Consider the following 23,808-nt stretch of genomic DNA (forward strand, 5'->3'; position numbering starts at 1 on the left):
GCAAAGTTCAGAAAATGGTGACTTTTCCTTGAAATGTGTGGCCATGGCGATGTGGACAATTTAGATGTTCTGTCACAAAGCTGAAGTTGTTGGAATAAAAATGTACATGATCAAATTCACACGGTGCCACCTACTGGCAACAGGAAGTTCCAGGCTCTATGCTCATATTCAGTGTGGAGGCTGTGTCTCATTTCAAAGGCAGAGGGACATTAGATCCCCTGGAACCTACAATATCCCAAGAGTCATTGTGCACTGATGATTTCCTGTGACAGTGATATTTATTACAGTTATACATATATTCATACAGTGTCACTGTGTGTTTAAAGATGCACTTAGAAAATGGAAACAACAGAAAAAATAAGATTTCAAAGTGCACTCTTATTCTGGTGCTGTTCTAAAAACCAAATAAGTTTTTTTTAAAGAAGTGAACAAGCGTTCATTTCCTGCAGGAGTGTCTCTATCAGTTCACTTATTTCTGCTTCATGTTTTTTAAGCAGTTTTTCTTTTTCTTCCTGACCTTTGACATTCTCCATTTCTTTTTCCTGTTTACTCAGTAACTCACTGATTTTTGTCACATTGTTTCTCTTCTTCTTTATACATTTGACCAAGTCGTTGATTTCCTCCTGGTGTTTTTTCATCCTTTCTTTTTCTTTGTGGAAAGACAGAGCCTTTAACAGGTCGTACTTCTCATCTTTACCCTTCATATGTTTGTCATATTTTTCCTTTTTAGTTTCAAATTCCCTTTTGAGTTTCTCTGCGAATTCGTTGAATTCTTCTGCTTTCTTTCTGGCCTCCTCTTTATGTTTCATCTTCAGATCTTCCACTTCTCTCTGATATTTCTTCTCTAGTTCTTTTCTCTGTTTTTCTTCCTCTTCTCGTCTGATCCATTCATCTTCTCTTCTTTTTCTTTCATATTCTTCTCTCTTTTGCTCATATTTTTCTTGAAGCTTTCTAAGTTTTGTTTCTTCCTCTCTTTTTCTTTCTTCCTCCTCTTCTTTTCGTTTGTTCCATTCTCGTCTCTTTTCTTCCTCCCAGGCCTCTCGTTGTTTTCTCATTTCTTCTCTGCTCTCCTCCAGTATTCTATCGATGGTTTCTTTACATTCTAACTCTGATCTTATCTTTCTTTCCAGATCTTGAAGTTTCTGTTCCCACTTCTGCCGTTGAATTTCTTCTTGTTTTTTCTTTCTTTTCTGTTCCTCTTCTCCCTTTTTCTGTTCTTTCATCCTCTGCTCACGTTCTCTCTTAATGTTTTCCTCCATTTCTTTCAGTTCATTTTCTTTCTGTTTTCTCTCTCTTTCAGTTTTTTCTCTTTGTTCTTCCATTCGTCTTTTCATTTCCATCATTTTCTGCTCATGTTTTCTTTCCAGCTCCTCCTTCTGTTTCCTCATCTCTTCTTCTTTCTCCTTTAACAGTCTCTCCATCTCTTTCTTTATCGCTGCTTCAGCCTCTTGAAGCATCTCATTAGTGAAGCAGCTTCCTCCGTTTTCTTTCACCATGGAGTCGATCTTCTTCATCAGCTCACTGACCTGTGTGGGGTTTTTATCTTGGTTATTGAACACATGGTATCTTCCTCCACAGTCAGAGATCAGCTTCTTAAATGAATCATCACTTTTGTCTCTTATGTATTCATCAATTGACTTCCCATGAGCCTCCAGGTCATCTCCACGTGTCAAAAGGATGATGATGAACTTTTCAGCATTCTTCCCAAATCCTTCTTTGATGAGTTTTACTGTCTCTTTTTCTTCTGGTGTGAATCTGCTGATCTGTAACATCAACAGGAAGACATGTGGTCCTGGAGCCAAAAGACTGATACATTTCACCATCTCCTCCTGGACCTCCTCATTGGTCAGGTTTGTATCGAACAGACCGGGAGTGTCGACTACAGTGATAGGACGACCATCCACGTGACCTGTTTCTTTCTGACAAAATTTAGTCACTGATCTTTGACTGAAGTCAGCTTTGAACAGTTTTCTTCCCAGGATGGTGTTTCCTGAGGAGCTCTTTCCACTGCCGGTTTTTCCAATCAACACAATCCTCAGACAATTTGGACTCTGTTTATTTTCATCACCTGTAACATGATCAAAGCTCCAGTTACTTAAAGGCACCACTGCTGACACACACACTATTGTTCTATCAAACATTTTATAAACACATTTAAATACTTACAGGGGTTTTGGCGTTTGTTTTTTAAATCTTTAATTTCAGCCTGTAGCTCAGTGATCTTCTCTATTTGGACTCGTCCAAATGTTTCTGCTGTGTAGGACGGTTTGTACTTGGTCAGTCTCATTCTGTCCACAGTGTCCAACACCTCAGAGACCTGCTGTTTGCCTCTGATATTGACAATGACAGATGTTCCTCCATATCTCTGGCACAGCTCCTGGATGTCATTACTCTTTTTTACAAAGTTCACCACAGCTGGAGCTGTAGGATCTGACTCCACAGTGAACAGAATCACAGTGAAGTCCCTGATTCGAGAGCTGAATGTGTTGTGGATGGCCTCTAACTCTGCCTTGTCTTCGTTGGTGAGTGGACCCACTGGTAGGACCAGGATGAAGGCATGGACACCCTCAGGTTCACAGAGGGAGATGGACTGGAATGACTCTTTCATCACTTCTTCCTGAGGTCTTCCATTCAGGACAGGTAGCTCCACCACAGAAACCCGACGTCCACAGACCTCCACCTGATGTTTAACAAACTCTGAAGAACCTGAACCAAGCTCAGTCAGACCTAGAAGGGCCCTGGCTGCTGAAGTCTTCTCTGATTTTCTGTTCCCACACAGAACCAGGTTTAAAGGTGGTTTGGTGACTGTGGACAGAGGAACGAGGCTGTTACCTTTAGTTTCTTCAATCATCTCCATTAAGACACTGCGGTCTTCTTTTAACATGTTGTAGTGTCTTCCTCCACAGTCTTTCAGGAGCTCATTGGCAGAGAAACTCATTTTACTCTGATCATGTGTGAAGACGACGATGGAGTGTTTGAAGGCATCTGGACCAAACAAACTCAGGATGGACCTCAGTGTTTGACTGTCCTCCTCAATGAAATCTGATGGCTTCACCAACAGCAGAAGAACATTTGGTCCAGGTGTCATGTACTTCACTGCTTTTCCCAGTGATTCCACTGTAAGACTGGAGATGTCTGGAGTTTTTGCCACTGTTAGTCGTTTTCCTCTCCACTCTCCATAAATGGTTGTATGTTCTTTGGCTGGGTGGGGTTTTAAGGACGATGAACTTTGCTTCCCAAGGATTAAATGAAGAAGTTTGGTCTTCTTGTCTCCACTTTTCCCAAACAGAACAATCCTGAGATCAGATTCTGTGGAGAGAAAGACAATATAACGGAGAATTTCACTAAAATGTAAAGTATCATTAACGACATTAACAACAGTTAAACTGTATAAACATGGAGGAAAGATTAGTTGACTTAATAAAGGGAAGGTTTCATACTAAGGTTTCTCCTAAATGTTTTTCTGAAGTAGTTGTGGTAGATGGAGCTGCATAACTTACTCCTTCTCCTCTAAACTTTGGTGTAACAACATTTAATTATGATTGAATTATACAAGAAAAACAAAGTGAGTTTGTTTTCTCAAATGAGATGTTTTCACAGAAAGTCACAAAAAATTCAGTTTTTTACCCTCATTCTAAAGGCTGTGTTTCCTACGGAAGCGTATTGCATTCACACAAAAAATTAAATTTGGCTCTGTTTTTCTGAATTAACGAGATAATTATCTCGTAATTACGAGAAAAAATAAGTTTAAAAAAAAATCGGCACTGTTTTTCTGAATTAATGAGATACTGTTTTCTGAAAAACATTAAATTCGGTTCTGTTTTTCTGAATTTACGAGATACTGTTTTCTGAAAAAAATTTTTTTTGCTCTGTTTTTCTGAGTTAATGAGATACTGTTTTGTGGGAAAAAAATAAATTTGCTCTGTTTTTCTGAATTTACAAGATACTGTTTTTTGAAAAAAAAAAAAAAAAAATTGGCTCTGTTTTTCTGAGTTTGAGATACTGTTTCCTGAAAAAAATAATAAATTGGTTCTGCTTATCTGTGTCAGTCGGACAGTGGTCCCTGATCCAGGCAGGAGCTCCTTCTACCTGTGCTGCTGAAAAGCCCTCAGGGGAGCGTGAATTTTTTTCCGTTCTCGTAACCGGTTCTGTTTACAGATCATGGAACTAGTTTCATTTACAGAACTCAGAACCAAGCTGTGCTCCGACCTCCAAGCCCCGCTTCGCACACGTATCAAGCCCACCAAGCTCACCGGTGTGCAAGCCTGACAGGAGCCAGCGCTCGGAGCCTGTAGCCAGGCTTCCTGACAGGACACGACGCGGTAATGGGAGGTGGCATTAATGAAGTCAAATAAAATGACATTTGCCAGCATTAAAGAAAATATAAACGAGATCCATGAAGGACCGGCTTGGTGTACCAGTTCACCCCCCCACCCCCCATAGCTTTCCATCAGATCCAGGTGGAAAGCTACGGGGGGGGGGGTGAACCGGTACACCAAGCCGCTCCTCCACGGATCTAGTTCTGAGTAATGCGTTCCATCAGGTCCGACAAATTAATACACATTTACACTCTTCTGCTGTTTATATTTTCTACTACTGCTGCTCCTCCTACTCACTGTAGTAATCAGATTCCTCGAGGCTCAGACTGAGGCGGAGAAGTCGCAGCTATTTTTAATTAATGTCTACAAATAAATCCCAAACCTAAGCCTAACTTTAACTCATTTGAAAGTCTTAGTCTTAGCCTATCCAACCCAATCCATAAACTGCTTCAGCCTATACTATTTACTATAGTGTATTGTCCTCCTGCTCCATACACTGAATTTCTATCAGAGTTCGTCGAGCTCCTCTCCAGTCTAGTCCTTAAAACAGATAAAGTCATTGTTGTTGGGAAGATTTCAATGTTCATGTGGACGACAATAGCGACAGTCTCAGTAATGCATTTATGCTGTTATTAGTCTCAATAGGCTTTAGTCAATATGTACATAAACCCACTCACTGCTTTAATCACACCCTTGACTTAGTCCTGACGAATGGTGTGGAACTTGAAGACTTTGTAGTCTTTCCACTAAATCCTCTCCTCTCTGACCACTGCTTAATAACCTTTGAATTTCTGTTACTCAGTGACTCCCTCCCTGCCAAAAGTGTTTATACTAGACATTTATCAGACCATGCTATATCTAAATTTGAGGAAATCCCAGCAGCTCTCAATCTAATCCTGCATCTGAATTACACAGCGGATTCTTCCCCCAATTCAGTCAATTTTAATCCATCTCAAATTGATGAGTTTGTTGATAATACAGCAGACTCTCTGCGAAAAATATTAGATCTAACTGCTCCACTAAAAAAGCCGCTCTCTTGCCCGCCGCAGGTCGTGTTGGGACCGGGAAAGATGTGTGTATGCGGGCATCGGGGGTGTGGCGGTTGCTGGCGGGGTGGTGGACCACGGTGGGGTTCCTGGCGGCTGGTGTTGCTGCCCTGGGCTGCGGTTGGTGCTGGGGTTGCGCTCGGGTGCCGCACCTTGGGGGGACTCACAGCGGGGCTGCTCGCTGCTGGGGGGGGCAGCACTCCGGATACACGTGTCTGGTGTGTGCAGGTGGGTGGGAGGGGCTGTTGATGGATGTGGGTACATGTGTGGGTATGTGTGCACATGTAGATGTGTACGTGTGGGCGTGCATGTGGGTAGGTGGGTGTATGGGCATGGGTGGAGGTGTTTGTGGGTGTCTGTGTGTGTGTGTGTGTGTGTGTGTGTGTGTGTGAATGGTCGAACATGTGGGATGGGTGGTGTGTATGTTTTGGAGTCAGTGGGTGTGTGTGCATATGCTTGTGTGGGTGAGTGGGGGACTGGGGTGTGTGTGGGGTTTGGGGGTTGGGCTTGGTGGGATGGGGAGGTGGGCCTCCGGGCCCCCAGGGCACTTGGCTGTGGCATCGGGGTGCGCACTGGCCTGCAGCGGGTGGCGGTCTGGGCCGGCCTGGCTGCCCGGTGTGCTGGGTGGGACCCCTGCCTGGGGAGATGGGTGGCTCCTGGGCTCGTGGGGCTCGGGGACCGGCGCCTTGCCTGTCCCTGGGTGGCCGGCCCCCGGCCGGGGGTGGCGTCTGGCGTCCCTGGCCTCCTGGGGCCTGTGCTCGGCTGCTGTGGGGCCTCTGGTGGGGGCCTCCCTCGACCATCTTCGGGGCGGGCACACTGTTGCCTGTCGGGGGGGGGGTGGGCTGGATCCCCCCTCTGTGGTGTCTGCTGGATGGCCGGGCCTTGGGGCCCTCTTGGTCGGTCCCTGATCCTTGGAGGGAGTGCGGTTGTGGTTGCATGTGTGTGTTCTTCACCTCAGTCTGTTTGCCTGGTTCACTCTGTCACAGCAGATGAATGTGAACAACTGATGTGTGGATTTGTTTCTGGTATTATTTGTTATAGGTATTATTTGTGCGAATGTGGTATACGACATTTTGTTCATGCTTTCTTATATTCTTCATTTTATAGGTCTTATGTATCTCATTGTTGTGTTTTTTGTTTTCTTCTCTCTCTTCTGCCCAGTTTACTCAGTTCTGGTTGTAGTTATTGTCATCATTATAATTGTCTCCATGGTTGTTGCTGTTTGTATTGTTGATACTTTCTTGTGAGGGTCTTTGCCACCTTCTTCTCTCTTGTTTTCTCCCCTTCTTCTACCCTCCCCACCCCCACCCCCCATGTCAGGTCCAGCATCGAAATGTGGTTCAACAAAACTCATAATAATCACAGTAGAATATCAAAGGGCGCTTCATATACTTTATGAAGTTACCCTTGGCAAAGCAAATTTGTTCAGCACCAAAAGGAACCAGACTACCATTCTGCTGTTAGAACGCTGGACAAGACAAGAAGTAAAAAAAAAAAAAAAAAAAAAGTAATGTGAGATACTCCCTGGTAAAATGTCCAAATAAAAGAGGATACACAAGCAAAGGTGTTAGAAAAATGGGCAATGATGACTGGGAGTACAGTTGGTGTCGGCTGCTGCCTTATCGGTACAGACAGCTGCCTGTCAGCCAGCTGAGCCCATAAAAAAAAAAAAAAAAAAAAGAATTACACAGCGGATTCTTCCCCCAATTCAGTCAATTTTAATCCATCTCAAATTGATGAGTTTGTTGATAATACAGCAGACTCTCTGCGAAAAATATTAGATCTAATTGCTCCACTAAAAAATCAGATTGTAAATCAAGGGAAGCATGCTCCCTGGTTCAGTTCTCATACTCACCAATTAAAGCAGCATACCCAAAAACTTGAGAGAAAGTCGCGTTCTACTAAATTAACAGAACACCTTTCAGCCTGGCAGGACAGTCTAAATACAGGAAGGCACTTTGTTCTGCTAGAGCAGCCTATTATTGATCATTAATTGAGGAAAACAAGAGCAATCACAGGTTTCTGTTTAGTACTGTAGCCAGACTGACGAAGAACCACAGTGCATATGAGCCTAGTATTCCTGCTACCCTCCATAGCAATAATTTTATGAACTTCTTCACCATTAAGACCTTGCTCATCAGAGGTCAAATTAATGGCGTCTTATCCTACAAATTATAGTCCACCTTTAAATCCTTCAGACCCAGAAACCACAGAGTTAACTATTGAGCCATCTGGTTTTATGGATAGCTTTTCTCCCGTAGAGATCAGTCAGCTAACTTCGATAGTCTCTTCATCTAAATCGTCTGCCTGTCTCTTAGACCCAGTTCCAACAAAGCTCATCAAAGATACTTTACCTTTACTTTGCTCCACCTCCTTGATATGATTAACTTGTCATTATCAACAGGCTATGTACCACGGTCCTTTAAAGTTGCTGTAATCAAACCTCTTCTTAAAAAGACCAGCCTTGACCCTGCAGTTTTAGCTAACTATAGACCCATATTGAACCGTCCATTCATGTCAGAGATTCTGGAGAAAATAGTAGCCAATCAGTTATGTGATTTCCTTCAAGCTAACAATTTATTTGAGAACTTCCAGTCAGGTTTTAGGGAACATCATAGTACAGAAACAGCACTGGTCGAAGTCACCAATGACCTTCTAACTGCTTCGGATAAGGGTCTAGTTTCTATACTGGTTTTATTAGACATTAGTGTGGCTTTCAACACTGTCGACCATCACATCCTTCTGCAACCATTGGAACAATTGATGTTCCCTTAATAATCTGGCACTCAACTTCTCGAAAACAAAGGAGTTGGTGCTGGACTTCAGGAGGAAGAGGGAGGATTCCCTTCCCCCTCTTCTCATGAGGGGACACCATTGAGAGGGTCAGTGACTTCAGATTCCTGGGTACATACATTTCCCAGGACCTCTCATGGGGCACTAACACCAGTGCCCTTGTGAAAAAGGCACAACAGCGCCTGTACTTTTTAAGGTCACTGAAAACGGTCAACCTGTCCTAGGAACTGCTGCTGTCCTTCTATAGAAGTTCTGTGGAGATCATCCTTGTCCACAACATCTTAGTGTGGTATAGAAGTAGCTCTCAGGCTGACAAGAAGGCTCTGGAAAGAGTCAGGAAGTCAGCCCAGAGCATCATAGGAGTCCAGTTGTCTTCTCTGTCAGACATCTATAACACCAAGTGTCTGCGCAGGGCCAGAAGCATCACCCTCAACGGCTCACATCCCAGACACAGCCTGTTCCCACTGTTGCCTTCAGGGAAGAGGTACAGGTCCATCCTGGCCCTCACCTCCAGATTTAGCAGCACATACAGGGTGGGGAAGCAAAATTTACAATATTTTGAGGCAGGGATTGAAAGACAGTGTATGACCAGTTAGTTTATTGAAAGTCATGAGAATTTATTTGCCACAAGAAAATTTACATAACAGAAAATGTCTTTATTCTATGTGTCCTCCTTCTTTCTCTATAACTGCCTTCACACGCTTCCTGAAACTTGTGCAAGTGTTCCTCAAATATTCAGGTGACAACTTCTCCCATTCTTCTTTAATAGTGTCTTTAAGAAAGTCAACATTGCTGTGTGATGTTCTATTGGTAGCATGTTCTAAAACGCCCCAAATAGCAGAATCCAGAGGGTTTAGATCTGGGCTAGAAGGTGGCCATAAACATGATTCCCAAAAATTGCTAAAGTTGGATTTGTTGCTGTTGTCAACAAGTGTTTTGGTGTCCTTGTGTAAGATTTTAACTTCAAATCATATTTTACTGCATTTCTAACGCTCTTGTTTTCTACCTCAAGTTCAATTGCCATTTTTCTCATGGATTTGGTTGGATCCTTTAGGATTTTGGATTTGAGAGCTTTAATAAAAGCTTTGGTACGTTTTTTGTTGCTTCCTCCACTTCCAGACTTTCTCGTAATAGTTTTGCTCATAGTCATTCTCTTCTTTACATTGTAAACAGTCTTTATGGACACTCCAACTATTTTTGAAATCTCCTTTGGTGTGACGAGTGCATTCAGCAAATCACACACTCTTTGACGTTTGCTTTCCTGATTACTCATATGGGCAAAAGTTTCTGAAAAGGTATGGATAATAGTGTTAGGTATGATTATGACATCAATATATGTTTGGTTTCAAAACAATTGACGTAGTGCCTGCTGAGAAAAAACAACTAAATGTTCATTGTAAATTTTGCTTCCTCACCCTGTATTACCCAAGTGCAATACGGGTACTGAACACATTGCAATGACAATACTTCAAATAAAGATACATATTTAACATACATCCTTAGTGTTCAGCCAGCGTCAAAATGCAATATATATTTATTTCTACTGTTTCTTGGGTGGTTGACATGCTTGTTTTTATTCCGTATATATATTTATACTTTTCTTTTATACTGTTTTGCACTACAAACCAGTTGTCTCTTTTAATTTCATTGTACATATGAATAATTACAATAAAGGCATTCTATTCTATTAGTGTCAAAGGATCGGTATTAATGTGGTTCAATCCTATCTAACAGATTGTTCTCACTTTGTTAACATTAATAATGAATCCTCTCAGTGCACTACAGTTAGTTATGGAGTACCTCAAGGCTTGGTTCTTGGACCAATACTGTTTATCCTATACATGCTTCCTTTAGGTAACTTAATAAGAAAACATTCCATCAACTTTCACTGCTACGCTGATGACACCCAATTATATTTATCCATTAAACCTGATGAAGCCAATCAGCTAGCCAAAACTAAAGGAGTGCCTTAAAGATATTAAAGACTGGATAACCAACAACTTTCTGCTGTTATACTCAAAACTGAAGTCATTGTGTTTGGCCAACGAACTGTTAGGGATGCAGTGTCCAGCAAAGTAGTCACCATGGATAGTGTTACCCTGGATCCCAAAACCACTGTGAGGAATCTAGGCATTATTTTCGATGAGGATCTATCGTTTAACTCTCACATAAAACAGATTTCTAGAACTGCTTTCTTTCATCTGCATAGTATTATTAAAATTAGGCATATTTTAACGCAGAACGACAAGAAAAATTAGTCCATGCTTTTATTACATCCAGCCTAGATTATTGTAACTCACTTCTCTCAGGCTGTCCCAAAAAGTCCTTAAAGACCCTTCAGTTAATTCAAAATGCTGCTGCCCGTGTACTGACTAGAACCAGTATCAGAGACCATATTTGTCCTGTGTTGGCTTCTCTGCACTGGCTCCCTGTAAAAGCCAGGATAGACTTCAAAATACTCCTCCTCACTTACAAAGCCCTTCATGGCCAGGCACCTACTTATCTGAAAGAGCTTTTAGTTCCGTACAATCCATCTAGAGCACTACGCTCTCAACATGCTTACTGGTGGTCCCTAGAATCTCCAAAAATAGGACGGGGGCCAGAGCCCTTCAGCTATCAAGCTCCACAATTGTGGAACCACCTCCTGCCTCTGTCTAGGAGGCAGACACCCTCTCTATGTTTAAGAGTAGGTTAAAAACATTCCTTTTTGATGAATCCTATAGTTAGGGCAGCTGAGGCTGCTCTTAGTTCTGCTGCTATAGACTGCTGGAGACTCATCTGGATACACTGCGTTCTTCTCTGCTCCTCCTCCTCCTCTCTGACCTCCTCTCTGCTCCTCTTTCTCCCTGACCTTTTCTCTCCTAATTTTCTCTTCTATTTATGCCCCAGTGAATACATGTTACTGACTTGACTTCTTCCCCGGAGTCTCTGTGCTTTATCGCCTCACAGGTTTTCCCTGGATCATCTCTGGACCTCCTGCTGTGGTCCTGCCTCTCTCCTGCCTCAAGCAAGGCCTGGTGGCCTGCCAGGCCTTTAATGTACTGGGGGAATCACTGGGAGCACATCCAGTAGATGTCAGGTCTTTCTAACCTACACCTACACAAGATGGCATCAGATAGGTTTGAAGTCAGGGGTCAGTTCCAGCAGAGGACATAAGGACGTTTACCTAGAAAAGGTTGAAATGAATTGGACCATAGGGACATGTTAAAGCTATACCGTATGATGTGGCATTTTACACTTTTGTCACCTTAAAATTATTAGCAATGATAATAATAATAATAATAATAATAATAATAATAATAATAATTATTATTATTATTATTATTATTATTATTATTATTATTATTATTATTATTACTTTATCATGGACAGTCCCAATTTATGAACTGTATCAATAATAGTAAAAAGGGACAGCTTTAGCCAACATGGCTAGTATCCTGCTGTAGTCCCCGGCCTGATGACAATAGGCACACTAAAAAAAACAACAAAAAAACAATGTATTACAGCTTATTAATTAAAAAGAGAGAGTTAAGACAGCTTAGAGACAAGATAAATCAATAAAGATAAAAGAGAACCGTGAAGCATCAGTCCAATCATACAGAGAACGCACGTATAATCCAAACAAACAGAAGCAGTACATACAGTATCCTACTATATAATGCACGTTCTGTGTCCGATCGATCAATGTTGCAGCACAGGAGTGCGTTTGTACGGATTTTCATCAGCCTCGCCAAATGAATAGAAACATTACCTGACTATCTACTAGGCACAATTTTATGTCCGTATTCAAATGTTGTGAGGTATGCTAGGCGATTTTAGTCTCTCATGCTATCGTACAATGGCACCACGGGTACAGTGCCGTTAGTAATCACACAACACATCAGCACAGAATCACAGACAGAGATGTAAACACACATCATATATGGACAGACAGCATCCATGATCGTGACACAAATAACACAGAGCCATAGGTTAATGTGTACAGGTGTAGTTGTCTGCAAACCATGTTTTTGATTTGGTGGTAAAAGTTGAGTATGTATGTGTATCTTTAGTGTGGGTGCGAAGTGAGTTCCAGTTTTGTGTTGCTTTAACAGAATGATAACTGACTAAATGTGCTTTTCCTGAATGGGACCAATAATGTCGCGTTTCCACTATGTGGTATCGGTTCGGCTCGACTTGACTTGACTCGACTTGGCCTTTTTGCGTTTCCATTATGAAAAAGGACCTGGATTCTGGTACCTGGTACTAGTTTTATGGTATCACCTCCGCCAGGGATCCAAGACTGGGGACCAGACACTAAAACATGACGTTTAAACACTGCAGACCACTGATTGGTCAGACAGTTGTCTCTGCCTGCCGTTTTACAAAAACCAGATGCGGAAGTTTACAGTAAATGTAGCGGTAGGTTAAGCCACATGATGACAGCCCGAAAAACTACACCATTCAGTCAGGAAATCCAGTCTTTTGTGTCCTATGTAAAAAGTCAGCATGAGTTTGATGAGACAACACACAACGAGTAGGTTTATCAGCGACTCTCTGAGCAGACGACATGGAAGTAACGCGCCGCACCGCTTTGATGACCAGGTACTGTAAAGTGGGTAGTATCCTGTAATGGAAACGATCTCCAGGAATAGTATCTGGTACCCAAGTCGAGTCGAGCCGAGCTGGTTTCACGTAGTGGAAACGCGGCATTTGTCACCCCGTGTGGTGCTTCTGCTGATCTGACTAATATTATTATGGTTTATGAATGAATTCAGTGGAGGAGGAGCTAAACTATGTAGGATGTTGAAGACCAGACAGATGTTCCTGTATTTTATTACATCATCCCAACTCAGAAGTGGATCCATTATTCATTCACACTATCAAGAGACTGATGGAAGAGTGGCTGCCAATCCATGCCTACATACACCAGTGTGAGTAGCAGCACTGGAGGGTGAATCGTCTTGCCCAAGGATACAACAGCACATGACCGGGACAGAGCAGGTCCAAGACATTAAGAGTTTGCTTGTACAGAGTTTCCAGTGGCTTCAGTGTAGAGCTATTGTTTTTTCCCCAGCTTGTGAGCCAGTACGTTAAATGTGACATGATCATGGCATTCAGATATAATTTTGCAGCATTAAAAGTAAGTAAGTAAATTTTATTTATAGAGCACTTTTCACAGACAGAGTCACAAAGTGCTTTATCAATTCAAATCAGAATCAAATCAAGTTTACAGAGACCCAACAGAATCCTCCAGGAGCAAACACTTGTGATTGGTGACAGTGGCGAGGAAAAACTTCCTTTTAACAGCAGAAACCTCGAGCAGACCCAGACTCCTGAAGGATGGTCGTCTGCCTTGACCAGTTGGGGTTAAAGAGAGAGAGTAAAGGAGGAGAAAAGAGAGAGCGATAGAGATATAGAGAGACTGGGGGAGAGGGGGAGGGGGGGGGGGGTGGACACATGGAGTACTTTATGATGAATACATAGAGTGTAATCAGTTTGTGGTGGCCCTGGGTCAGGTGGGAGACTAAAAAGCCTTTTTGAACAGGAGGGTTTTGTGGTGTTTTTTAAAGCTCTCTACAGAGTCCATGGACCGTAGATATGGAGGCAGGTCATTCCATAGACGTGGTGCCACAGCTTTAAAAGACCTGTCACCGCATGTGCTAAAACAGGTGCATGGAACCATCAGCAGGTGCTGTCCTGAAGACCTCAAGCTACAAGTGGTGCTGTAGGGCTGGATCAGGGAAGCAATGTATGCAGGGGCCTGGCCATGAAGAGCCCTGAAAGTTAGTACCAGAATTTTGAAATGAAAATGATATAAAACAGGGAGCCAGTGGAGAGATTTAAGAATGGGAGTGATGTGGGTTTTCCTGTTTGTGCGGGTCAGAAGCCTGGCAGCAGAGTTCTGGACAAACTGTAGACGGGCAAGCTCCTTCTTGTTTAAGCATGTGAACAGGCTGTTACAGTAGTCTAAGCGAGAAGACGCAAAAGCGTGAATGATCATCTTGAGCTCATTGATGGACACCATAGATCTGAGTTTGGAGATATTGCGGAGTTGGAAGAAACAGTTTTTGACTAGGTGTTTGGAGTAGAATTCTAAAGACATGTCCTGGTCAAAGATGACACCCAGATTCCTCAGTTTGGTCTTTACCGAAGAACTCAGGTCTCCAAGGTGATGTTTGATCCCTGGGATTGCACCGTCCGGGGCAATAATGAGGGTCTCTGTTTTGCTGGAGTTCAGCTGGAGGCTGTTATCATTTAGCCACTGCTTCAGCTCTGACAAGCAGTTTATTAAGGAACTCAGTTTGTGGGGCTCAGAGGATTTAAAGGAGCAGTATATCTGGATGTCATCTGCGAATAGATGATAGGAGACATCACTATTCTGTCAGATAATGTGGCCAAGCGGGAGGACATAGCTTAAGAATAGCACTGGTCCCAGGACAGAGCCTTGGGGCACACCACACAGTAGATCTGCTGAGTCAGATTGGAAGTTGTTTATTGACACAGTGAAGCTTCTGCCGGTCGGTTTCTGTACAGAACAACAGCGACCCTCTGCTGAAACCACCATCACCTTTAAATGAGACTTTTATTTTGGAAACACCACTGTGTGTATGTGCATTTGTTTTGTATGTGAGAGAAAGAATCAGTTTGAAAAATGAATTGAAATAGTATGAATAACTCAGTATAAAAGTGATAAATTATCACATTTAAGGCTATTATTTTGGAAAAACCTTATTGTGTGAGCATGTGTGTCTGTGAGAAAGAGTACTTTTGAATGAAGAAACATTGGACAAACAGTTGAGCGTTTGGTCATAAAAATGAAAAGAAGTTATTTAATAGACATTATGTATTATTTTTGATAAGGGTTTTATTTTGAAAAAAATGTACTCCGTGTACTTTGTAATGTGTGCAAAATGTCCAGTATCAACAATACAATACAGCAAAACCTGTTTTAAAATGTGAGGGGGGAGAGAAGGAAAAAAAAAAAAAAAAGTTCCTACTTGGATAGTCTGGGACTTGAACCAGGGTCTCTCTGGCAGCAAGGCAGCAACACTAACCAGGCAGCAACACTAACCACTGCACTAAACAGAGGCATTGTCAAACATGCACCAGGAAGATTTTTATAGGGACTTTGTCATTGTAAATGTGAAAGTAAACACAGTCTTGAAAAAATCGCCATTATTCCATAACCGTAGGTCGTATCTGAAAAATTCTTTCACTTTTGGATTCTGCAGACTTGTGGGAATTTAATGAGGTATAACTTTGTTGTCAAAAGTGTAAAATGAAAAAGCAGTAATTGCAGAAACTTAGAGTAAATTTCAAAGGCAGATTGCCAACTTCCTGTTGGAGTTAGCTCATGAGTGTCAGTGTAGGATTTGTCGGCTCAATCAGACCAACATTTTGGCATTTGTTTCATGTTTCTGTGACATTCCTACTGGGCACTAGGGCCGATTTTGTGTATCTAGGGGGCACTAGAGAGCTCATTTTGGCATCTATGGGTATAATTTTTACATTTGATCAAATTTTTCGCCAGACCTGACATGTGTACCAAATTTGGTGAGTTTTTGAGCATGTTCGGGGGGTCAAAATCCACTTTAAAGCGTCACGGAAAAAGAATATAAAAACAAACGAATAACAATAGGGCCTTGCTTGCAGGCAAGGCCTCTCACTGTGAGAGGGCCTTACCTTTCGGCTCGGTCCCTAATAAGGCATTTTAACCTGTCACACGTGCATCAGGTGAAAGGAGGAGAGCATCAGAGTTCAGGCAGAGGGAAGTGAGTGGGGCTTCGGAGCAGAGGTTGTGCTAGATATTTTTATTGTCCGTCATTTTGACAGACAGGGTCGTAAAAATTCTGTCATAACATATTATTATCCATCATTTCAAATTTTTATTTTTTAATGATAATGAGACATATTTAGTAGTATTTAATGTTCAAAAACATCTCAATGATGCAGCAACTGTAGTTGCTGCTGGCTGATAAACCAACATGATACCACGACTCCCATAATTATATACGCCACTTTTAATTGGTGTGTTATCTGTAGACATTATAAGATGTCCTTGTGTATGTTCACGCAGTGTCAAATCCCATGCACTGAGGGTTAGGGTTGGGGTTATGTGAACCACAGATCTGGGCACAAATTGACATGCCATCAAATAACACATGAAAGGTAGAAAATGCGTACATATAGCACACCAAATGCCATAAGAACTGGCATATTCCTTGCTTGTCCTTCATCCTCCACCGCATCAGTCCCTCTTTTTTCACCGCATTTATCAATGCCATCACATTTACTGGACTTTCTAAAATAACTAAGGAGACTCGGCTATCTTCACAGTTTGCACTAGCAAAGTAGCATCTAATTTTGGCGAAATTCAGCAAAACAACGACACCAAACTTGACACTGACTCTGATTAATATTCACACTCACCATCAACTGGACAGGGGGTCTACTGCAGGTGAACTAACAGTGAGTCACTTGACTGAAGTACTGCTGTTATATTCAGCGTAGTATTGAACGGTGGTGCTGTTGGTTCTATACAGGTAGGATACTGTTATGGACTGTTTGATGCCTTGTTAAGAGAGAGGCAGACCAGCAATTCTGCGAGCAGGTTCTGTTCACAGTGTTGTGTGAAAACTTTCTTTGATAGTGTTATGAGATCAGTGTGTGTGTTCCTTTAAGTGCGAGAGTGGTGTGTGGAGCGTGCGTGTGCGTATGGTGTGAGTGGTCAAGCAAGGTGAGGGAGCGACAGTTTTGAGTATGAGTGTGTAAGAGGGACAGAAGGAAAAAGTGTACAAACATCGATATACTGTCTTCCACTGCTGGCAAGGGAGTTAACCCCGACATTGGCCCTGGAGGAACTCTCCCCTGTGCTCGCTGACTATGGTCGGACGAGCTGAGCAGGAAAGGTTAACAGTAGATTACCCTCAGTATTTTAATCTGTCAAAATGACGGACGGCCTTCAGAATTTTCCGGCATTTTAATAAAAAATCTGTCAATGACGGAATATTTTCGGTTAACGCGACCTCTACTTCGGAGTGAGGCGGGTTGTTCATGTTCAGATTTTTACTAAGTGCTGTGAGAAATGCCACATCAGTAGGTATAGTTCTAAACTAAGGTTTGTCCTGTGATTGACATCACATTTGTCTTCAAACTTAAAGGGTAAAAAGTAGTCACTGTTCCTCAGGAGGTTATAAAAACATGTTGAAGGTAAAGGCTATAAAAAAGGAATCTGGAATTTACCAAAATGATTCACAAGCCACAAAGATTCTGGGAAAATGTCCTTTTGACAAATGAGACAACACTGTAGTTTTTTGGTGAGTCCCATCATCTCTATGTCCACGGATACAAACATGAAACAAAGAAAAGAAGGCTGTACCTACTGTGAACCATGGAGGAGGTTCTGGTATGTTCTAGCGCTTTGCTGTAGCTATGATGGAAACATCTTCTTTCTGATATTGGAACACTGAGCTAGTATCTGTTTGTTGGTCAGTGTAGTTGTGTCATAGTTCATTGTCTGCATCTATCCCCTCTCACTGGGGTTACTACAGTAGTAGGACTCCATTAGTATGATGTTCTCCACCCTGCCCCGTGACTGGTTCCATTTGTCCATTTCACATCAGAACGTCCTGGTTCCACAACACCTGACACTGACCTTGTTGACCCCAGTGACGTCCGAGTCCATATGACTCTAGTTCTTACATATACTGTATCTATACATAAATACACCTGTAGAACTGAGTATATGGCAGAGTTAATGGTGCTCAGTCTGGACTAGACAAACAGTACAGGGAGGATTTTACTCACCGTGAGATGAAGGGTTTGTACAAGAGACAGGGAGGTATGATTGGACATTTTTTATTGCAGTCAGCCCTGTAACAAAATAACATTATTAACATCTGCAAAATTATACAATAAAATCACAAATGATCCTCCTCTTACCAGCAGTTAGAAAAGGACCCATGAGACCAAAACCTGTTTGCTTCAGTTTGAGGCCCTCATGATCATCTGGTGAAGAAGATGGTGTTTCCTCAGATTTTTCGTAGCTCAGATGTTCTCCGTTGTTCTCTTTCACTATTTGATCCAGTCGTGTTAACAGTTCATGATGTTCAAGGTTCTCCATCTGTTGCTGTCCATATCTGCATCTTCTGATCATGTCTTGTACAGCTGGACGTTGTCTGTAGGTTTCTGTCCGTCCTGGACTCCCTGGTAAAATCAGAACCAGTGTTTGATTAAATGACTGATCACTGAAGTTTTTAAGGACTAATTCTATTCTCTGTTTGTGTTTTTCAGTGAAGTCTTCAGGCTGTAGAACCAGCAGGAACACATGAGGTCCAGGACGTGAAGCATCTGAACAGTCTTTTATGACCTTCATCAGCTCATGGTTTGAGATGTCAGACAGTAGATGATCCGGGGTGTTGATGACGACAACATTTTTATCTTTTATTGTTCTGCTGGTTCTCTTGGAGGAGGTGGGTTTGCCATAGAACACAATCTGATCCAGGATCAGATTTCCTACTGAATTCCTCTTAGACCAGTTGTTCCCCAGAAGAACAACCCTCAGCTCAGACACTGAAATGACAAATAATGTAAATGCTGAATTATTAGCAGATGTTAAAGGACTGTGATTGAGTTGATTCAATGCCTTGTCTGATGACTTGAACTGTTTGATGACTCAGTGTCATGGACTGATGAGTGTAAATACTGAGTCCTGTTGGTCAGACTAATGTGTCTCATCAACATTCACATCCTGCCTTTATATTCACCTCTGATCATGTTAGTTCTGATTACCTCCGCCAAGGAGGTTATGTTTTTGCCAGGGTTTGTCTGTCTGTCTGTTTGTTTGTCTGTCCGTTAGTGTGCAACATAACTCAAAAAGACAGATTTTGATGAAATTTTCCGGGTTTGTTGGAAATGGGATAAGGAAGAAATGATTAAATTTTGGTGGTGATCGGGGGTGGGGGGGCCCACGGGGGGGGGGGGGCCACTGATCAGCCTGGGCGGAGGTCTGCGCTCTCCAAGTGCTTCTAGTTGACTGATATATTTATTTCGAATATGAATGTCAAAACAGAAGAAAATAAATAAACAAAACACTTAAACTTAAGACATATAATACATATTTGAAAAGGAGCGAGAAGAAGTACAATTTATAAACTCCCACCCCTTCTCCTTATGTAATTAAAAGCAATAATAATCTTCCTAGTCTAATCATATCTATACAATACACTATAATATGACTGATACTCATTACCTCCGCCAAGGAGGTTATGTTTTTGCCAGGGTTTGTTTGTTTGTCTGTCTGTCCGTTAGTGTGCAACATAACTCAAAAAGTTAAGGACAGATTTTGATGAAATTTTCAGGGTTTGTTGGAAATGGGATAAGGAAGAAATGATTAAATTTTGGTGGTGATCGGGGGTGGGGGGGGCCCACGGGGGGAGGGCGCAGACCAGAAAATTTCATCAAAATCTGTCCATAACTTTTTGAGTTATGTTGCACACTAACGGACAGACAAACAGACAGACAGACAAACAAACCCTGGCAAAAACATAACCTCCTTGGCGTGGGGGGGCCCACGGGGGGCGCCACTGATCAGCCTTGGCGGAGGTCTGCGCTCTCCGAGTGCTTCTAGTTATTAAATAATTTGGTTTCTGGCTTTATATTATTGTGAACATATATAATATGATTTACATAAACACATAATACAATAACACATGCATGTAAATACATATTCATACACAGATCTATAAACACACACACACACACAACTATACATACATATACATACCACATACTTGTCCATCTTCATAACGCACCGTGATCCCCAACCCCTCTCTCATCCCTGTACCTCTGAAAAATTGTCTTTCTACCTCCTTTTAAATTCTTTTATGCTTGGTTATTGCTTTAACTCTATATTAAATCTGTTCCAGTCTCATCCCGCTTACTGAAACACAAAAACCCTTCCTAGTCGTGCGTATTAAGTGAATTTTAAAGTTAATTTTCCCCCTTAAATTATTACCCCCCTCATGAATACTGAATAATTTCTGTATATTTGTTGGTAAGAGTATTTTTAGCTTTGTACACAGCTGTTTGATAGTCCACAATGTCTGTGAACTTGAGTAATTTTGACTGTAAGAATAGTGGGTTTGTGTGTTCCTGGTAGGTTGTGAATGATCCGTATTGCTCTGTTTTTGAATGATAGTTTGTGGCTGCATAGAAGTCTTGTAGTTTTTGCCCCAGATCTCAGTACAGTTTTGTAAATATGGTGAGACTAGGTAACAGTACAGAGTGTGAAGCGACTTCTGATCCAAAACCTTCTTTGCTTAATTTATTATTTCGATGCTTCTGGAAACTTTAGTTTGTACATGTTTGATATGTGCATTTTAACTGATTCTGTCATCAATGGTTACCTTAAAGTATTAACTTTACTCAGGCATTTCTGTCTTTGTTGTTCTGACAGGACAGTATGTCTGCAGACGTCCACTGTGGAGACACTTTCTGTGGACGATGAAGATCAGATCCTTCCACTGGATAATTACTGCACAGATGAATATGTTTCAGTTTCTACAGGTTCTTGAACTGATGTGAGTACCTTCTCATTTATTACACAACCATGTCAGAAGAACAGATGTAAATGTGCTTCAGAAGAGTCTCATTATTGACCTGAATCCAATAAAACAACTGAGGAGAACAAACGACTAAAACTGGGTTCAAAACTGTCCAACCCATTCAAACCTGAAGGATAACGGTGAACCATGATCTACCAGAAGATCAGATAAAGGTTTGGTCCAATCAGATCCTAATTGATGTGACATTGTATAAAAAAAAAAAAAAAAAAACTAAAAAAAATGAATCAGTAAAATTACTGAAATGAGTCTATTTACCACAGATGTTGAAGTCATGTTTGTGTTCTATTCATTTTCTGCGTCTGCCTTTGAATGGATCTGTTCAGTTGTAGTTTCCTTTTTTGTCCAGTAGGTGGAGTGTGAGGTCAGATGTAGAGTTCAGTAGGAGTCACAGTTGGTGGATTGAAGTTAAACGACATTAAAGACATTTAATTATAAAGTACATTGAATAGCAGTTTAATTTTATTATTAAATTATATGTAATAATGACAGTAACTCTTTCCTCCTTTGCTCTCATTGTCATTAACTTAAATATTATTTTCAGTGCTGCTGTGTGGGTGGCTGTGGCAGGTCGTCCAATGACCGAAGGGCTGGCGGTTCAAATCCGGCCTCCGATTGTCCACATGGCGAAGTGTCCTTGGGCAAGACACTGAACCCTGAATTTCTCCCAGTAAGGCCTGGCAGTGCCTACTGTTGTATGAGTGTGTTTGTGAAAAGTGTGTGAAGTGCTTTGGGCATCATGAAGGTGTGGAAAAGTACAATATAAGTACCGACCATTCTGGATCTTAAATGTTTCCTTCTTCTATTAAAGTGTTGTTTCAGTATTTATGGGATGACAGTCTCAGGTTTACACTTCACACCTGTTACAGTGTTTTGATTGGCTCCAAACACAAACAACTCAGACCCATGTTGTGATTCATTAATATGTGGTTCATGTTTTGGACCTCTGTGTGTGTGTGTGTGTGTGTGTGTGTGTGTGTGTGTGTGTGTGTGAGTGTCAGCACGATTCTGACAAATGTAGACATTTTGGCCTGGCCAATTTGGTTCCTACAGTTGAGGAATAGTCTTGTCTTGACATTCAATATCTCAGCAAGTTGGTAGGACCAATATTTGTGGAGATATTAGTCATTTTGGAATATAATAGCCTTACAATCACAGAAGCACAGTACCACGCTGCATGATGGGAAATGACGTTCAAAACAGCAACGCCACATTTACTAGTTACTAGGCCTGTAACGGTACACAAAATTTTCAGTTCGGTACGTTTTCGGTTTTCAAAGCCACGGTTCGGTTTTTTTCGGTTCGGTACGGGAAGAAAGAAAACCCCTCAAAATGTCTTTCATACATTTATGAATTTTTTAACATTTTTTCCCCCAATTTTTGGACACAATAGAATATAGAAAAACAGGAATAATATAATTCTGCTGCTGTAAATCAAATAGAAAATAAAATAAATTATTAATATTACTAAATGTATTTTAAACATTAGTATTGCACTTTTCCCTGAAAGGTAGTTTTGAACAAACAAAAAAATCTAATCACAGTTCTGTTAGTTCACATTCTGCAGAAAAATATCAGCAAAAAAATTCTGCATGAAGTGCAACATTAACAGGAGGGTAAACTGGTATTCTGTTTTAACAAACTGAAGAGCAACATTGACAACAAACTGAACCAAATTATTTATTTTAGGACAGAGAACAAACTGTTTAGGACACTTTGTGTACTTGTGTGTGTGTGTGTGTGTGTGTGTGTGTGTGTGTGCGTGCGTGCACGCGTGGAATGTACGATTTGTCTGGGGGATGGTTTGTTTGTTGTTTTTTTGTTTTGCTTTTTTTGGTCGGAGCCGGGGGGGTGGGGGGGTGGGGGTGCGGTCCGGTCCATAACTAACGTAACTAACACTGGCGTGAAACGAAAGTGAAACTTTATTTTTATATACTTTCAGTGGCCAACTCCGAGTTTTATTCCTCTGTTTTACAGCGTGTGTGAGAGAGAGAGAGAGAGAGAGAGAGCTAGTGTGTTTTAGAACTACCGTAGTTCCTAGGGGCCAAACAACGTCCGTCTTATTAACGTCTCTTTCCTCGTTGTTGTCTTTCACCGGGACCTGAAGTGATCCAAACTGGACTGTAATGATGGTGGAGGGTCTGCAGTCTTTTCCTTCCAGGTTCACATCATATTTGTTGTTTTTTTTTTAACCCTATATCAGCTGCTATTTGGTATTTCGGGTCAATGTGCGTGTCCTTTAATATGTCCGTGTGAAACTTGCGCGGATTTAAAGTTCCGCATCAAACGACATCTTTCGTTCCTTTTTCTTTTTGTCAACATACTGTTCCGTTTCGGTACAGCTGTGTGCCGAACTGAACAGGTGTGTACCGAAACGGTTCGGTTCGGTACGTGTACCGTTACAGGCCTACTAGCTACAGACCCGACATAATGGTATCTGAGCCAGTTCTGAAGAGGGCAAGAGGGGGCAATGCCCTCTTAAACAAACGTCCTGCCCCCTCAAAACAAAGTTGGCAAAGTTTCAGGAGTTGGTGAAATCATTGAACAGTTCTGTTCCAAGTGAACAGCTGTTTAGGTTGTGGCTGTGGTGTGTACACCATATATGAGCACAGTACTGTGGCAACAAGAGGACAATGAGTTCATGGAACAGTGTCCATGATTGGGACAACATGCTCTTACTGCTTATTGACACAGGACAAATGATAACAGTTGATTGGCTCTGTGGAAATACACACATATTTGGTGTCAGTACTGTGGCAGTAGGCATTGCCTAATATTAAACAGATTAACCTGTGTTCACATCATGTATTTCTGTCCTAAACCTGTCGTCATCGGTCTAAACCCTGTTGGACTCACCAGATGCTGTGGCCATGATCCAACTCTTCCAGATTGGGAGATTCAGCTGGTGCAGTGTCTGATGGAACCAACACAAAACAACATGACTAATATTAAAGAAGCAGTAACAGTTGAACATGAACTGTCTGTATCATTCATTACTGTTCATAAACTGTTAGAAACGCCCTGATGGGGGGTTTATTACTGTCA

General features: G+C 41.6%; 1 protein-coding gene across 8 annotated transcripts in view; it reads right to left on the bottom strand.

Annotated features, from left to right (window-relative positions):
• Nucleotides 1-264: 264 nt before the first annotated feature.
• Nucleotides 265-23,808, bottom strand: part of LOC115424931 (GTPase IMAP family member 8-like) — a 29,658-nt gene continuing 6,114 nt past the window's right edge. For 6 of the 8 annotated variants that reach the window (XM_030142332.1, XM_030142331.1, XM_030142335.1 and 3 more), the window contains 5 exons: nucleotides 23,620-23,677; nucleotides 18,083-18,712; nucleotides 17,948-18,013; nucleotides 2,167-3,309; nucleotides 265-2,068 (listed from right to left, as the gene is read on the bottom strand). In XM_030142332.1, coding sequence (XP_029998192.1) covers nucleotides 417-2,068; nucleotides 2,167-3,309; nucleotides 17,948-18,013; nucleotides 18,083-18,712; nucleotides 23,620-23,635 — 3,507 coding nt within the window. In that variant the 5' untranslated portion in view covers nucleotides 23,636-23,677 and the 3' untranslated portion in view covers nucleotides 265-416. The remainder of the gene's footprint in view (nucleotides 2,069-2,166; nucleotides 3,310-17,947; nucleotides 18,014-18,082; nucleotides 18,713-23,619; nucleotides 23,678-23,808) is intronic. The other 2 variants (XM_030142337.1, XM_030142338.1) reach the window with 1 other exon arrangement.

This window comes from Sphaeramia orbicularis, chromosome 8 (genome assembly GCF_902148855.1).
Source record: "Sphaeramia orbicularis chromosome 8, fSphaOr1.1, whole genome shotgun sequence".
Lineage (NCBI taxonomy): Eukaryota > Metazoa > Chordata > Actinopteri > Kurtiformes > Apogonidae > Sphaeramia > Sphaeramia orbicularis.